Source organism: Glycine soja, chromosome 9 (assembly GCF_004193775.1).
Source record: "Glycine soja cultivar W05 chromosome 9, ASM419377v2, whole genome shotgun sequence".
Classification (NCBI taxonomy): domain Eukaryota; kingdom Viridiplantae; phylum Streptophyta; class Magnoliopsida; order Fabales; family Fabaceae; genus Glycine; species Glycine soja.
In genome coordinates this window covers 1,119,528-1,135,341 of record NC_041010.1, presented here as the reverse complement: position 1 = coordinate 1,135,341, position 15,814 = coordinate 1,119,528, and the positions used below count along the sequence as shown (strand labels likewise).

The following is a 15,814-nucleotide window of genomic DNA, read 5'->3' as shown; positions in this document are numbered from 1 at the left end:
GAAAGAGAAAGAAACAAAAGGAGAAAGACAGGGAAAATTTGAGGTTCTGCCAATGGAGCATCCATTTCGAATTTTCCATCCACAATGAAGATATAGTGCGAATTTCATGATTTGGGGATTGGGATTTGGGATCACCATGCCAAGAAGTATATTCCATTTTTTCGTGAAAAAAAAAACATATATGTGAATCGGTTAGATTTGATTCTTTAAAGTGCATGATAAATACATAACAAAATTAACAATTAAATTTTTTAATAATTTTAATAATGAAATTTTAATTAACTGTTAGAGCATTGTTTTTTTAAGTAGTTAACAATTATTGCTGTAAAAAAAGTAATTAACAATTATTATTATACTTTAGTATCTTTTAATGCTTTATACTTTGAGGAAAAAAAGTCATTTTTCCACCCAAAAAAAGTCAAATTTAAATCAGACGGTGCAAATCAGATCTACGAGAACGGGACCAAAGTAATTAACGGCTCAAACCCCGTGATGCCGATGTCAGCATTCACAATTATATTAACGGTAAAAAAAAAGAAAGCTACGAAAAATAGTATTTTTTTTAGGGATGCCGATATAATCCGATCATAATTTATTAGAGATAAATTTGTTGATTTTTAAAAGAATTATTTTAAAATAATTTAAATAATAATATATAATATTCTTATATTATAATTTCAGTCATGAACTTTTAATCCGTAAAATAAACTTACTGGTATTTTACACTTATAATTTTTTTTCTCGTACAATAATTCTACCTTTTATTTAGGAAAACAATAATTCTACCTGGTTTGTGGAGAATTAATTTTGGTAAAAGTTTAAAAGATACTTACTTTGTACCAACAATATTAGTATCAGTTAGTATTATTTATTAATTATAAACTGCACCTAACTAAATAATTATGATCTGAAGCCAATGGTTTAAAATAGGGTGTTGCTAGGTGCACCCAGCATTATTGCTGGTGCACTCAACACTTAACATGAAAATACAAAAATATCCCTGTGTATTTTTAAAAATATTTTTGTGCACCTAGCTCATTCAGGTTGATCCGCATATGTAATGAATTGATCTGTAGTTGATATAGATGATCCGCAGGCTTCTTACGGATCAAGTTGATCTGCAAATGACTTACAGACCAACTTGATCCGCAAATAGATTTTTAAGACTTACGGATCAAGTTGATCCACAAAGAAAAAAAGAAGGCAGGCATAATTTTGTCATTTTCAAAAAAATGATGGGTGTATCAATAATAATACTGAGTGCACCTAATAACACTCTTTAAAATATTGAAGAAAAGAAAAAAACTTAAAACAAAGAGAGATAGAGAGGTGAATGAATGTGAATGACATGCTTCATTTTCATTGAATCTTGGTATCTACCTCTGAGTCACTGACTGTACATTAAGTGGAATGACTACACATGACATCAAACTTTGGTGTGCAGTACTGCATCTGTAACAGTGAAGGAAAGGAAAAGAATGCAATGACTCAACTCTAGATACTAGATAGTGAGTGAGTGAAGCTAAAGCTACAAAAAACAACCAAACAAAACACTCAATTCTCTTCTCTTCTCTTCTGGGTTTTTGCTTTTTCCTCATTCTCTCATTCTCAAACACCACAAAAAAATGGGCCTTGTTTCCCAGGATGCCCTCAACCAACTCCAAGCTCTCATGGATCAAGGTCTTCCCTTTATCACATCTTCTCTTTCCTTTTTCATCTTTCTCTCACCCCTTTTTCTTTTCTTTTCGTTTCTTTTCTCGTTTTTTTTTTTTTTTTGAATTGTTTCTTTCTTATAGTGCTACTTGAGGAGGAGCCACTGCAGAGAACGTTTCAGGTGACCATTTTAGCTTATACTCCTTCCCATCAGATTTTAACATTCCAAAAATTTTCTGACTTTTTTTTTTTGCTTCTGGGTGTGTGCTTGTTGATCCTGATCTCTCTCCTGTGTTTGACCCGTGTCAATTGCATGTCTTGTTTCAATGGATTCTGTATACTTTTGGCATTCGAACCCTGAAATTCTAGTGATTGCACTTGTGTCTATATGTGTTTCATTAAGGTTGTTGAGTAATTTTTTTCTTCTAGCAATGATTCAGCAAAAAGGAAGGGGAAGGGGGGATGAGATCTGATTTCTAGTATGTAGTTCAATCAATGTTGCACTTCTGTGTATCTATATCTTCAACCCTCCTGGTTAACTTGTTTCAAGGAGTGAAGACAATCATTTCTTATGTTTCACACCTCCTATTGTTTATTTAATCATGCTGACATATGTAATTGCCTAATTGGTAATACTAAGATCTTTCTGTTTCTGGGTTGCTCTAATTTAATCAATTGCGTGTGATTTTATCTACCTATTCTAATTATAATGGGGGTTAGATGAGATCTGGTAAGGACAAGTGTTTTCACTAGAAAAGCACTCTATCTCCCCTTTTGGGATTTAATTGCTGTTCTGTGCAGAATGTTCATCAAGGATGTGTCACCGAAACCTTAACACGGTTTCTAAAAGCAAGGGAGTGGAATGCTACCAAGGCCCATAAAATGGTAAGACGTGTACAGTAGAAATGTTGTTTTATACTTTTATTGAATGCTTTGCAAATATGTGTTTATTGCAGTAAATTGACTGATATCCAATTAATTTATTTGTAAATGCCTGTATTTTTGTTTCAGATAGTCGATTGTTTGAAGTGGAGAGTGCAAAATGAGATTGACAACATATTATCTGTAAGTGTATATTCTACTGATCTTTGCATATTATTGCTTGGACATTTCTTTTGGTAGTTCATATTTTTCAGTTAGGTGGATGCATGTAATTAAGAGATTTCTTATTGTGTCCCTTTGTGTATTTATTGGCAAAATCTTATTAAGGCATTATTGCTAATGACTGAGTTCTTATATGTTAAGCCTGGATGTTGTTTCATTTTCAGAAACCAATAATCCCTACTGATTTATACAGAGGCATTCGCGATTCACAACTTATAGGATTGTCAGGGTACTCCAGAGAGGTGCTCTTCAAACACATTATTTTCTCAGTCTATTTTGTCGTAGTTATGCTTGACTGTTATCTACATGCTCATTTTTACTGTCATTGATCAAGATTTGACGTACTTTCCAGGGTCTGCCAGTCTTTGCAATTGGTGTTGGGCTTAGCACGTTTGACAAAGCATCTGTAAGTTTAATTTGCTAGAAAAGGAAAAAGGAACATTGCTATGTTTGGAGCACTATTTATTGCTTTATCTTAAAGCCTTGTGTTCTTATCTAACAATATTTTGGGTGCTTGTATAATTGCAGGTCCATTATTATGTGCAGTCTCACATTCAAATTAATGAATATCGTGATCGTGTAATCTTGGTGGGTATTACTCTTTGGAGTCATCTAAGCTTCTTAATTTTTTGATTAACCTGCTAGTTTAGCTTCTGCCCTTTTGTTTGTTTTGACCCATCCATGCCTGTAGCCTTCGGCATCAAAGAAGCATGAGCGGCCTATTACCACATGTGTAAAGATTTTGGATATGACGGGTCTGAAGTTGTCGGCCCTGAATCAGATAAAGGTACTTTTTAATTGATACAGCTATTTGGTCCCGTAGGTTTAGCATAATTGTGAATTGAATGTATTCATAATGCATTTTGATGTTAAGACAATAAACATGCAGGTTTATGTTTAAATGGTAAGTAATACAGCCATTAATTAAGAGTCAGTACAGTGAATAAATTTGTGTCTGTAAACTTTAGAATTTACTATTAACATATAATGATCAATAAACTATAGCATATCTGAAAGTTAATACTTACTCAAAGTCACACTCGAAGATTCAGTTTAGATCAAACTGTTTTTGTTGTTACTTTGTGAGCAAATGAATAAAGCAGAAAACCTTTGTCAGTTTTTCATTTTTCTTTGTTTTTAAATATTTTCCAATATTGCTGAGTCATCTTTCGTGCTGATGCAGTTGTTAACAATAATATCATCCATTGATGATCTGAACTACCCTGAGAAAACAAATACTTATTACATTGTAAATGCCCCATACATATTTTCAGCTTGTTGGAAGGTAAGAAGTTATTATCCCTTATTACTTGGTTTCCCGTATATTTCTTCTTATTATACTGGTTTAAGTTGAGCACCTTTTGAGACCTAGGGAATATGCTAAACACTTTGCATTAGCAGGTTGTGAAGCCACTTTTACAAGAGAGGACAAGAAGAAAAGTGCAAGTCTTGCAAGGTTGTGGGCGAGATGAGCTGTTGAAGGTAAGGTAGCCATTTTTTTATTTTAAATTCTTAGACAAGGACTGGTGGAAGTACATACTCCCAAGTCCCAACAGAAGAGATCATATATGATAGAATTTTTATTTTTCCACGTCACTTGATCTCAATTGTTCAAATGGAGCATGTAATTTCAGAATATATAAAAGGGCAAAGGCAGAATAGAAAAAAATCACAATCAGGAAAGGGGGCATGTTAGGAAAAATGAAAGCTAGGCAGTTCTTGAATTTTTTTGTCATAGAAATGCCAAATTGGCAATTTTATTCCAGATAAGAGACAGTAGCATATGCTCCTTGAAAATCTTCATTGCATTTCTTTCAACCTCGGGCATGTGCTGTATGTTGATAAAAGTCTTTCCCTCGTTATTTCAAAGTAGCCTTTAAAACTAGTTGTCATAAAATGTTATGTTTTCCCGAACAAATCAAACATTCACTTAAAACACTGTATGGTCTACACCACATAAATCTAGAACATTGTAGAAATAAATGATTGCTTGTCAGTTGTCTCAGAATTAAAAAAAGTACATTACACAAGCATAAGCTCAGTGCGGTATTAGGTCTGTAGATCTGTAACATTGAGTTTCCTGTCCTTATAATCAACAATCCATTCAATGCTAGCTGGATGTATTCATATAAGAAAAGGAGAAAAAAAAGTAAACAATTCAATAAAAAAAGAAAATCATTAACAAATAACCAAAGCCCATTACAAGGGGGAAATGGCACTGTTTGGGTTTTTGAGGACTTTGGTAATTTGTGGAGGAGTTTTAGAACTTTGCATAAGATAAAGCCATATATATTCTTGACACCTTTTTTTAAGAGAAGTGCGAATGATATTAGTATTAGCGTGTTGCAAATGGTGATATACTGATATTAAAAGCATCCGAAAGATAATTTGACTTGCTTTATGTTTTTAGTTTTACCATCAACTCTGACAAGGACAGTGAAGTTCTTCCCTCGTTAGGGGCTTTAGAGGAAAAAAATAATGAACTTACTTGTATTATTTTTTTCTGAAAATTTCTTTACTTTTAATTCACTCCCTATAATAAGCATGTAGCTCAGTTCTTTTTTATTCTAATAAAGAGAAAAATGCTGGCTAAATGCATTGTAACCTTATATTATTCAATTGAAATTAACAAATAAAATTTGCATGTAGATCATGGATTACGCGTCTCTGCCGCATTTCTGTAGAAGAGAAGGCTCTGGATCATCAAGACATTCAGGGAATGGAAATGAAAATTGTTATTCCTTGGATCATCCTTTCCATCAGCAGCTCTACAACTACATCAAGGAGAAATCCAGAATCCATGAAGCTGTTGAACCCATCAAGCAGGGATCATTCCATGTAGATTTTCCCGAACCTCCTGCAGAGAAAGCAGAGATTGTCAAGACATTAGAGTCTGAGCTACACAAGTTTAAGATCAGCAATGTGAATGGTGATTGAAGATTGATACTGTTGCCAATGGTGTCTTGGCCATGTTGGTCTTTTACCTCTCCTACTAACCATTTGAACCAAACTAATGTTGTAACAATGGTTCTTCCTCCACACTATTACAATTTACGAGGATTCCGCAGTACTAGTTAGGGAGTAGTCAAAATAAAGCGGATCCTAGCTTTGCATTATGCCATAATGCAAAGTGAGAAATGTCAACTATGATGATAATTACCATCATGTTTCTTCTAAGCTTGATATTTGCACATATATATTTTTTTTATCTTCATATTGCCTTCTCAATTCAAATAGAAAACAGTTTGCGTTCGAAGTAGTGAGCTTGGAAATAAAGAGTATGTATATGCTGCTATTAGATTTGCGGGAGAGAAAAAAGAAACTGCTAATTTTCATTTACGTGTTTAAATAATATTACATTTAACTCAAAGAGTTGTACATAGTAAAGAGAAGGAAAAAGGTTCGAATTTAGAAGATTTCAGTTGTAGAGTGATTCATTTATTCACTTAATTTTATGCTCGAAAGAATTAATTTTATACTTAAAAGGTTATCCTTGACAATATGAAAAGAAAGAGTAGAAGTAATATTACCCTGGTATTAAATAAAAACAAAAAAGAAATAAAAACTAAATGTTAGTATAATCATTTGTACCAAAAAAAATGGGTCGAGGAGGAAAACATCCCACGTTAGTTAGATTCATGGAAACCAGTGCACAGAATAAGTCTAAAGGATCTCATAATTTATTTGTAATATATAAAATTTGAAGATCCAACCGTGAGATGTCATTTCAGTAACTTAAGTCTATTTAAATTATCTCTCTATTATTTATCTATTATTTATATATAAAACCTGAATAAAAAATCATAATGTTGACACCTCAACAATTATTCTTGCTATTCTTTGTGTTAAATAAGCATATATACTATATATATATGTTGTCAACTTTTAATTTGATTTCTTACTATATACTTGTACGAAAAAATGAAAGTCATTTGAACAACATATATTTTACTTAAATTCCTTAAATTAATGACGGGTAGCAATTACATTCTCAAGAATATCTATTAATTACTCAAAATATCATCTATTTTGAACCATCTATATCTTTCCTTATCTAAAACTTTTTCATTCTCACATCAATATTACCTAACTATATATAACTATCTCCTAAAAAAAAACTATACATAACTATCCAATAAATGAGAGTTATTGTTATTAACATTTATTGGATAGTTAGGTATAGTTAGGTAATATTGGAGTAATGAGAATAAAAGAATTTGAAGTATTAGCTATATATACACTCCAGTATACATGCATAGTTATATATACACTCCAGTATAGTTTCAATTATAGGATTTTTTTTACTCGAGCAGCTACCCAATTTAGTGAAATAAAAATACTTTTTTTCTTCATATTATATATATATATATATATATATATATATATATATATATATATATATATATATATATCTTTGGATAATAAAAAGGAATAGCAAGAAAAGAGACTAGCGTACTTTACACACACAAAAAGAAACCTTTCATGTACTTAACTCAGTTTTTCGACTCATTTATCTAATTGTGATAGGAAAATGCTAGAGGATAGAAACATGATATAAATATTGTGAATAATTTGACGAAAACTGAATTACACCAGAAACAACGACTCTTGATTCCCGACAAATCTCTTTTTATTTTACAGCTTTTTTTTCTTTTAAATTTTTATCCAAACGTGTGTTATCGTGCATCATTCGTAGTAGTACTTTATGATCGTGATAACTGATATAATATAGTATTGCATAGCCAACATATACGTGGTAATTGATCTTACAAAAGCCAGTTATTCATGCATGCAACAACAATATTAAGCAGAAGCTAGCCTCAGCCACTTTGAATTTGAATGGCTTAACAAGCTTCTTCGCCTTAATTACCACGATTGTAAATAATGAAAACCAACCAACAACAACTACATCTAAACATATTTTCCCTAAAATTAAAGTGAAAAAAAAAAAAACAATATGGAACTTGTCTGTTCCCTAGGAACTCAAGAAACCAGGACTTTGACAATGAGCATTCACATTTGCATGGAAGATTGAAAGATTGACATGGCTTTGAAAGCATAAATGATTGATCGTGTAGTGCAAGGAGTCTCTCAGCTTCCAAGAGAAAGGCTCAAAAAGCCAATGAATGCTATTGAACATTGATAAACCACATTTGGAATTTCACTTCTAAATACGAAGAGAGATTGGTCTTGAGGAATTGTCCGAGTAATCCATGTTTTGTTCTTCTTGACGCCACTTCCTCAGTTCACCCTCAACTGCAACCTTTGCAGAATCTGCCATCTCTGCATTCCTCAGAGCCATATCAGTTGCAGCTTTTATTTCCTCAATTGCTTTAAGGTTTGCCTCCACCTTTCTGTCCACTTCATTCCTCCTTGTGTTGATTGCTTCAACCTGAGCCATTGCTGCTGTTTCTGTTCTGTCAATCATGTCTTCAGATTCCTTTATCTTCCCACTCAGTGCTGCAAACTCATCAACTGTCAATACAATCTTCCCATTGGAATCTGCAACCGAGACCGTGTCTTGAGTGTTGTTGTCACTGTCTGACATCATCTTCATCTCCTCAATGGCCCTTTGTTCTGATGCTTTTGCACCCTCAGCTTGCTTCAGGTAAAGCTCTAGTTTCTTCTCTAGTTCTTCTGCCACTGCTTTGGATTTTTCAGCCTCTTGCTTCAGCTCTTGTGTTTTGGATCTCATTTCTTCCTCTTCTCTTCTTGCGGTTTCTGTCTCAAATGAAAGGTGCTTGATCTTCAATTCTATCTCATCAATTTTATCAGATTCTTTTTCCATTGTGTCTCCTGGTTTACTCTGTAATTGATCAGTTAGGTCAACAGCAAGAGCTTCTGCTGCCTTTTCCTTCTCCTTGAGTTCCTCTTGCTCTTTCTTCACTTGTTCTAATTCTGTACTAAGGGAATCCACTAGGTTTCTCAGGGAGTTTTCTTCTTCAGCAACTTCCTGAAGTGTTTTTGTGGCTTCTTTGATCTCCAAAGTTATTCGTCTCACTGAATCCATCTCAGAAGCATGTGCCTCTTTCATCTGCTCTTGGAGAACCTGAATCTCTTCACTTGTTTCAGCAAGTTTGGCCTCAAGGCTTTGTGTTAGTTCAGGTTCATACTCATTCTTCAAAGTAATCAACTTATTCTGTGCTTCTTCCTTGGCATTTTCGTAGAAACTTTGCTGCGCTTCTCTTTCTCTCATGATCTTTGCCTGGTCTTCTTCGGCTTGTGATGAGGCAAGCTTCAAATGTTCAATTTGCTCTTTCATGGTTGCAATTTGGTTTTTGAGTTCATGGAGCTTTTCCGAGTTCAATTTCGCAGAACGTTGAGCCTCGCCTGCTGTTTGGAATGCAGCTAGTTTTGCTTCCAAAGCTATGTCAAAATCTTGCCTTATTTTGTTGAGTTCTTGCTTGGAAGCATCTAGTTCCTTCACTGTTGTTTTGTACTCCTTTCTTGCATGCTCTAGTTCTTGTTTCCATGCTTCATATCCTATAGCTTTTTGGGATAGTGCCTGTTCAAGTTCTTTGGCCTGATTCTTCACAGCTTCAGCAGCTTCTATTGCTGATTGCTTAGATTCCCTAACACTGTTGAGCTTCTTTGTCAGTTCCTGAAGTGTCACTTTGGCCTTATCAAGCTCGGAAAGAGTTTTGGATCTTGTGTTCTCAGCACTTTCTAGCTGTTTCTTTATCTTGTTCAATTCTCTTTGGGCCAAGAGAAGTTGAGTCTCCTTTTCCAGCACATTCTGCAAATCACACAAGTTACTAATCATGAATCATATCTTCTCAAAGAAAGACACTATCAATAATGAAAAATAATAGAATTGTTGGAACCCAAAATCATGCAAATGAAGCACTTATGCTAACTTAGAAATCTCCTAAGCTGTGTGCGCCTTGCAAAGACAAAGAACTTGTTGGGTTTTTTTAGAAGAAAGGATTTTTCAAAAGAAGTAGTGATATGTTAGGCATTAGGCAAAGGAACTTATTAAACTTTAATTCTTGAGCATTATATATGGAGTCAAAGGGTAACCTAAAATTAAAAAATATCAACAGACAACAGCATTCTAATCTTAAAATCGAAGTGATTGTATCCTTAAGTCTTATCCTAAAAATTTGAAATATAACGAAAATTCCTAAAAACTAGGGAATTGTAGATATTTAGGCATATTTTCAACCAGACTCCTATATCAATTGTAAGTGTCTATAATTAACCAGCATCCAAAGTCATGTCTTTGGCATCAAGCATTCAAGCTTCAAGTATAAAATGCGAAAGTTTCCGGTTCTGAGTCTTGAATCCTTGTACTATATATATATATATATATATATATATATATATATATATATATATATATATATATATATATATATTGTTATTTACCTCTGATGATCTTCTCTTGATAGAATGTTTTTCCTTTGAGACGGCTACTTCACCAAATAAACTAACAGCTGCTTTAACAGATTGGAATGGAGCCCTTGTGTCAATCTCTCCAGCCTCTCTTGGAGAATCAGTGCCCCTTTCTTGATCTCTAATTCTGAAACTCATTATATTCTTTCTTCTTTCTTGCAAACGGTATCTGCATGCAGATAAATGTCCTTATATGAGACTACATAACGTATTTTATATCCTTTCAAACTTCACCAGCTTTGATATGCAATGTCATTGCACCACATTTTACACATGGTATGTTAGATATACAAATCATAACTTAAAAAAAAAAAGGACTAAAGTTATGTTTACCTTAATGTTTGATGTTACAACAAAGGACGTGGAATGCAATGTCCTTTCGTGAATGAAACAAATAATGGAGCCAGGGACTCCTCCTTTCAATTGATCTGGTAGGGCCCCATATAATGAATTTGCAAAGTAGAGGTGTTGGAATTCAAAAGAACCTAGGTGAAAACGTGGATTCCTTTTAAGTCCAACTTTTTTGTTCACCTTCCTGAGACAGTTGAAAACAAAGGAACTTCCTAAAATATGATTGGTTAAATTTGCTTGGACGTAGAATTGGCTATATATTATATTTAGCTCAAGGGGCAGAGAGGTTTGTGGTGGTGTTGACAGAAAATGCCAACCATGTATACAGGGTTGTATAATGCAAAGTTGACCCTTTTACATTTTGTAATTGGGAAAGCATTGGGGTATATGCTGAAAATAAGGAAGATTCAGACGAGCCATGATGGATATTCCATAGTATGACTTGGAAAAATTACTAAAACAGTTTTACCAAAGGGTCAACATGGTGCAACTCATGATGTTTAGAGGTTGGCTTAGGTTGACAATATCCTTATATGGTAAGGATGATTTCATGATGATATTCATATATTCTTACCATATAACTTTTTTTTAATAGATTCTTACCATATTCTTAATTTTCTAAGTGTAAAATTAAACCATTTTGGTTATACATATGAAAAAGTATATAACCTTTAAAAGTATAATAGTTATCTAATTTATTATGAGAAATTATTAAGATAATTCAAGATCATTATGTTATTTGTGATTTTAACTAATAATCATGAAACATGTGAACAATTAAAAATATATTTATTAAATTAAAATAAGTGTCTAATAAAAATTAATGGTGTTATATTTTAATTTAAAGGATCTTAATTCATTTAAAATATTAAATTATTTACCTATGATATAATTATTGGTCATAATTATAGATAATATAATATTCCTAAATCAATTAATTTCTCGTGATATATGATGATTCAACCTCATTATGACTTTATGATTATGATATAATATCCAAATCATAAAGTTATAATTTTTCCCAAAAGTCAAATCATGGCGACCCTCCGAATTTTCGTGGAAATTACACTAGTTAATTAAATTAAATGATATAATGTGAAAAGTATTTTTAAGTAATCTATTTGTAGTTTTCTACCCGTGTAAATCAGTCTCAATTATAAATTTATATGGGTGGATATCATATTAATTGCAAGTGGATATCCCAAATCTCAGTTCTCATATAGGGTTTGAGTAAATTTTGTTAAATACAATAGTTTTATTGTGTGTAGTAATCTTATTTTACTTAAATAAAATTATTTTCAATAAAAAATATACTTATGATTTAGATAAAAAAATTTAAAAAAATAAAATTGAAAACAATAGATATAAAAATTAAAAATAAAAGTGTTAAATATATATTTACAATATTAAAGCGTCGATATATCAAAATTCATTGATTATTTTAAGAAATAAACAGTTGAAAAGGAGAGATGGTACATTTTTTAATATTAATATTTAGTGCCGGAAGAGATACGCATATTGGCAGAGAGAAGAGTCTTCTGAAGGGTGTCTCAAAGATAAAGAAGTCTTAGTGAAAGTGTAGACTAACTAACAAAATTTATTAACCCCAAAAAATAAAACTAGCAAAATTTATTATTATATTTTTATCATTTTTTATGGGAATAATTTTATCATTTATAAGAGACTAACATATAAAATATTTTAAATTAAAAAATATAGAATATTTTTTATTGGCATGCATGATTAGTCTAGAACTGGAATAAATAAAAAGAATTTTATCCAATCTTAAATATAAGAAGAAGAAAAATTCATTTATCAAGAAAGATAATTAAACACCATTGAATTGTATCAATCTTATTTAATAAATATTTTTTTTTAAATTATTCTTCATTGATACTTATTATTAAGAATAGAAAATGTTCATTAGAAATACACCTTCAATTAAATAAAGTGTACTTAAAAGATAACATCATTAATTAAGATAAAGTTAGTTGAAATTTGTTTATATTTGAGATAAATAAATATGTAATTTTTTTTATATTAAATTTGAGACAAGAGGGAGTATATGATATTTTGATCAATAAAAATAAGAAGAATGTTAACAATAGTGACACTTTTTTTCTCCTTCTAATACTTTTTTTTATGATTAATTAAAATTTATAGGAAATTACTAACTATGGTAGGTCCCACTTTTAATTTAATGTTTCTTTCTCTCGGTTTAGAAGTCATGTCAATAAAATTAATGATTTTTTAAAATAATTTTCAGTTAATCGTAGAGAATATTAAACAAAGTGTTTAGCCTAAAAATAATAAAATTAGAAAACATTTTCTCTGTTTTTTTTATTTGTAGAAAACTGCCAAAATATTTATAACAATTCCCGCATATATATGGTTTAACCACTGAAAACATCGTGATTCTTCCTATTTATTTAAAAGAATAGAAGAGTATGTAGACATAAATAAAAATTAAATTGTTTAAAAAAAGTTTTCCATACTAAATAAAAAATCAATTTATATAGGTTTTTTTATGTGAAAAATATTCCCTATGTTTTTTTTACAGAAATATTCTATATGTTAGTCTCTTATAAATTATAAATTATATGTATTTTATTCCTTTTTTAATATTTCAATCTATAAATTTTAACAAAAACACTTGTTTTTAGCCTATAAGAAGCCAAAATCACATCATTTTAATGAATATAAAGATTAAAAGCATATTCAATCTTATTGAGACTAAAACCAAATTTCAAAATATTTTGAAGGGCCACACATATATTTTTATCCAAAATTTATTTAATTCTTAAAAAGCTAAAATAAAAAGATTAATTCAACACAACATCGTTCTACCGAATTTCATGTACTTTTAGAGCAACTTTTTTATGTGAGACCTAAAAAAGATTCCTTCATATTCTTATACTAATGAAAATGATATTTTTCATCATGTATAATTAAAACAAATTAAATTAAAATATCTAATAAGTATGACTCAATTGATAATATATCTTAAGTTTATATGAAAAGATGTGTTTTTTATCCCCACATAATATATCGTTGGAAATAGACAAGCTGCTTTAGGCATGACAAAACCTAAATAAAAAATTAATCTTATGGTGGGATCAAATAATCAAAACGAGAATACGTTTTACTAAGAAAAAAAATATCATAATTACGGTGATTACCAAAATAAATTAGGGTAACATTGTGAAGAGATTTGTATTGACCACCATAAATAGTGAATTAGTCAAATAAAGAAATATTACCAACGTTTTTAAGTTTAATTACTTTTTTCTTACTACTTTAATAACTTTTTTTAGTTGATATAATTTAAAACATTCTATTTTAGCCTTTATAGTTATAATTGTTTAACTCTTGATTCTCGATGTCTAAAACTGTCAAACATATATTATTAGTTTATTACACCTTGATCATTTTAAATTATTACAAAATTGAAACTGAAACAAATGTATTTTTGTATCAGATTATGAGAATCAAATAACCAAACGCATGCAAACAAAAAGAGATTCTATTTGAAATCAAATAACCATAATGTAATGACTTTAGGTGTTTCTAGTTGACAAGAATCAAATAAGTACTAAAAATATGTTGTTATTATGAGAATCAAAATAGTAACTAAACTTTTTTTTAATACTATATTCTTTGTTTAGAGCATATCTACAATAAAAGTGCATACTTGAGTTGCTTAGACTTTTTTTTTCTCTCTAAAGCATATGACATGGAGTTGCTTAAAACATTTATATAATAATATGTTTTTCAACTATACTGAACCCACAAAATTAAGTTAAAGGCTCACTTGGCAACCTTAATTGTCACTGAAGCAAATTTTTGTACAAAATATGTTTTTTAAATCAAAAGACCAGGGAGAGGGAGTGCAGCAGGATGGTTGCCAAGATCCCAACTAGAATGACACTACAACAAGCATCCTCTCCAAGCCACCCTGCAAATATATTAAAAAGAGATCAAAATTAAGAAAGTAACTAAACTTGACATGGGTCATATAACCAAATTCATGCAAAGAGATTCTATTTGAAATTATACCTTTCACAAAATTAAGATAATGGGTCATCTTTAATTTGTCTCTTCTTCATCAACAAAGAATGACATGTGCCATATAACTAAACTCATACAAACAAGAAGAGATTTTATTTTAAATTGTACCATTTAGAAAATTAAGATAGTCAACCATCTATGCATTTATTAGTTAAATTTTTAATTTTTAATTTTGATATTTGTTTTTTCATTATTTTGTCTCTTTTCCAGGTGATTACACCCCAGACGTTACGTTTATTAATTAGCATCAGACTTATTTAAAAACGCGTGATTGGAGAAGTGGGGCACAAGTAAGTCTTCTAATACCACTATGACTATGATAAAGAAGGAACCAAGAAATTGCTTAATCAGGCTATATCACTATCAGGATTCTGGGAAGCACAATTATGGTAGGTCTTATTTTTAATTTAATTTTTCTTTCTCCTGATTTAGAATTCATGCCAACAAAATTGATGATTTTTTTAAGTTTAATTATTTTTTTCTTACAACTTTAATAACTTTTTTTAGTTAATATAATTTAAAATATATTATTTTAGTCTTTATATTTATAATTGTTTAACTCTCGATTCTTTACGTCTAAAATTGTCAAACATACATTATTACACTAGGTGTAATAACTTTAGGTGCTTCTAGTTGACAAAATTGAAACTGAAATAAATTTATTTTTGTATCAGATTAAAATAACCATAAAGAGTGTAATGACTTTAGGTGCTTCTAGTTGACAAGAATCAAATAAATACTAAAAGTACGTTGATATTATGAGAATAAAAAAGTAACTATTTTTTTTAATATTATATTCTTTGTTTAGAGCATTTACAATGAAAGTACATACTTGACTTCATTAGATTTTTTTCACTAGAACACATGAGATAGAGTTGTTTAAAACATTTATATAATAATATTCCAAATATTGCTGAACTCACAAAATTAAATTAAACGCTTACTTAGCAACCTTAATTAACACTGTAAGCAAATTTTTGTACGAAATATGTTTTTTAAATCAAAAGACCAGGGAGAGGGAGTGCAGCAGGATGGTTGCCAAGATCCCAACTAGAATGACACTACAACAAGCAAAAGTTAGTTGAAATTTGTTTATATTTGAGATAAATAAATATGTAATTTTTTTATATTAAATTTTAGACGAGACGGAGTATGTGATATTTTGATCAATAAAAATAAGAAGAAGGTTAACAATAGTAACACTCTTTTTTCCCTTCTAATATTCTTTTTTATGATTAATTGA

At 30.6% G+C, this 15,814-nt stretch overlaps 2 protein-coding genes across 2 annotated transcripts; one reads left to right on the top strand and one right to left on the bottom strand.

The window, feature by feature from the left end:
* The first annotated feature begins 1,348 nt into the window (after positions 1–1,348).
* On the top strand, positions 1,349–5,971 carry LOC114425016 (phosphatidylinositol/phosphatidylcholine transfer protein SFH9-like). The gene is made up of 11 exons (XM_028391734.1): positions 1,349–1,680; positions 1,797–1,834; positions 2,455–2,538; positions 2,665–2,718; positions 2,922–2,999; positions 3,110–3,163; positions 3,286–3,345; positions 3,449–3,544; positions 3,941–4,042; positions 4,159–4,239; positions 5,407–5,971. Exons 1-11 carry the CDS (start codon positions 1,626–1,628, stop codon positions 5,692–5,694), a joined length of 990 nt encoding a protein of 329 aa, XP_028247535.1. The 5' UTR covers positions 1,349–1,625; the 3' UTR covers positions 5,695–5,971.
* Positions 5,972–7,777: 1,806 nt separating this feature from the next.
* On the bottom strand, positions 7,778–10,290 carry LOC114425747 (WEB family protein At1g12150-like). The gene is made up of 2 exons (XM_028392702.1): positions 10,126–10,290; positions 7,778–9,493 (listed from the first exon to the last, which is right to left on the bottom strand). The coding sequence occupies exons 1-2, from the start codon at positions 10,288–10,290 to the stop codon at positions 7,925–7,927; spliced, it is 1,734 nt and encodes a 577-aa protein (XP_028248503.1). The 3' UTR covers positions 7,778–7,924.
* Between the last annotated feature and the right edge of the window lie 5,524 nt (positions 10,291–15,814).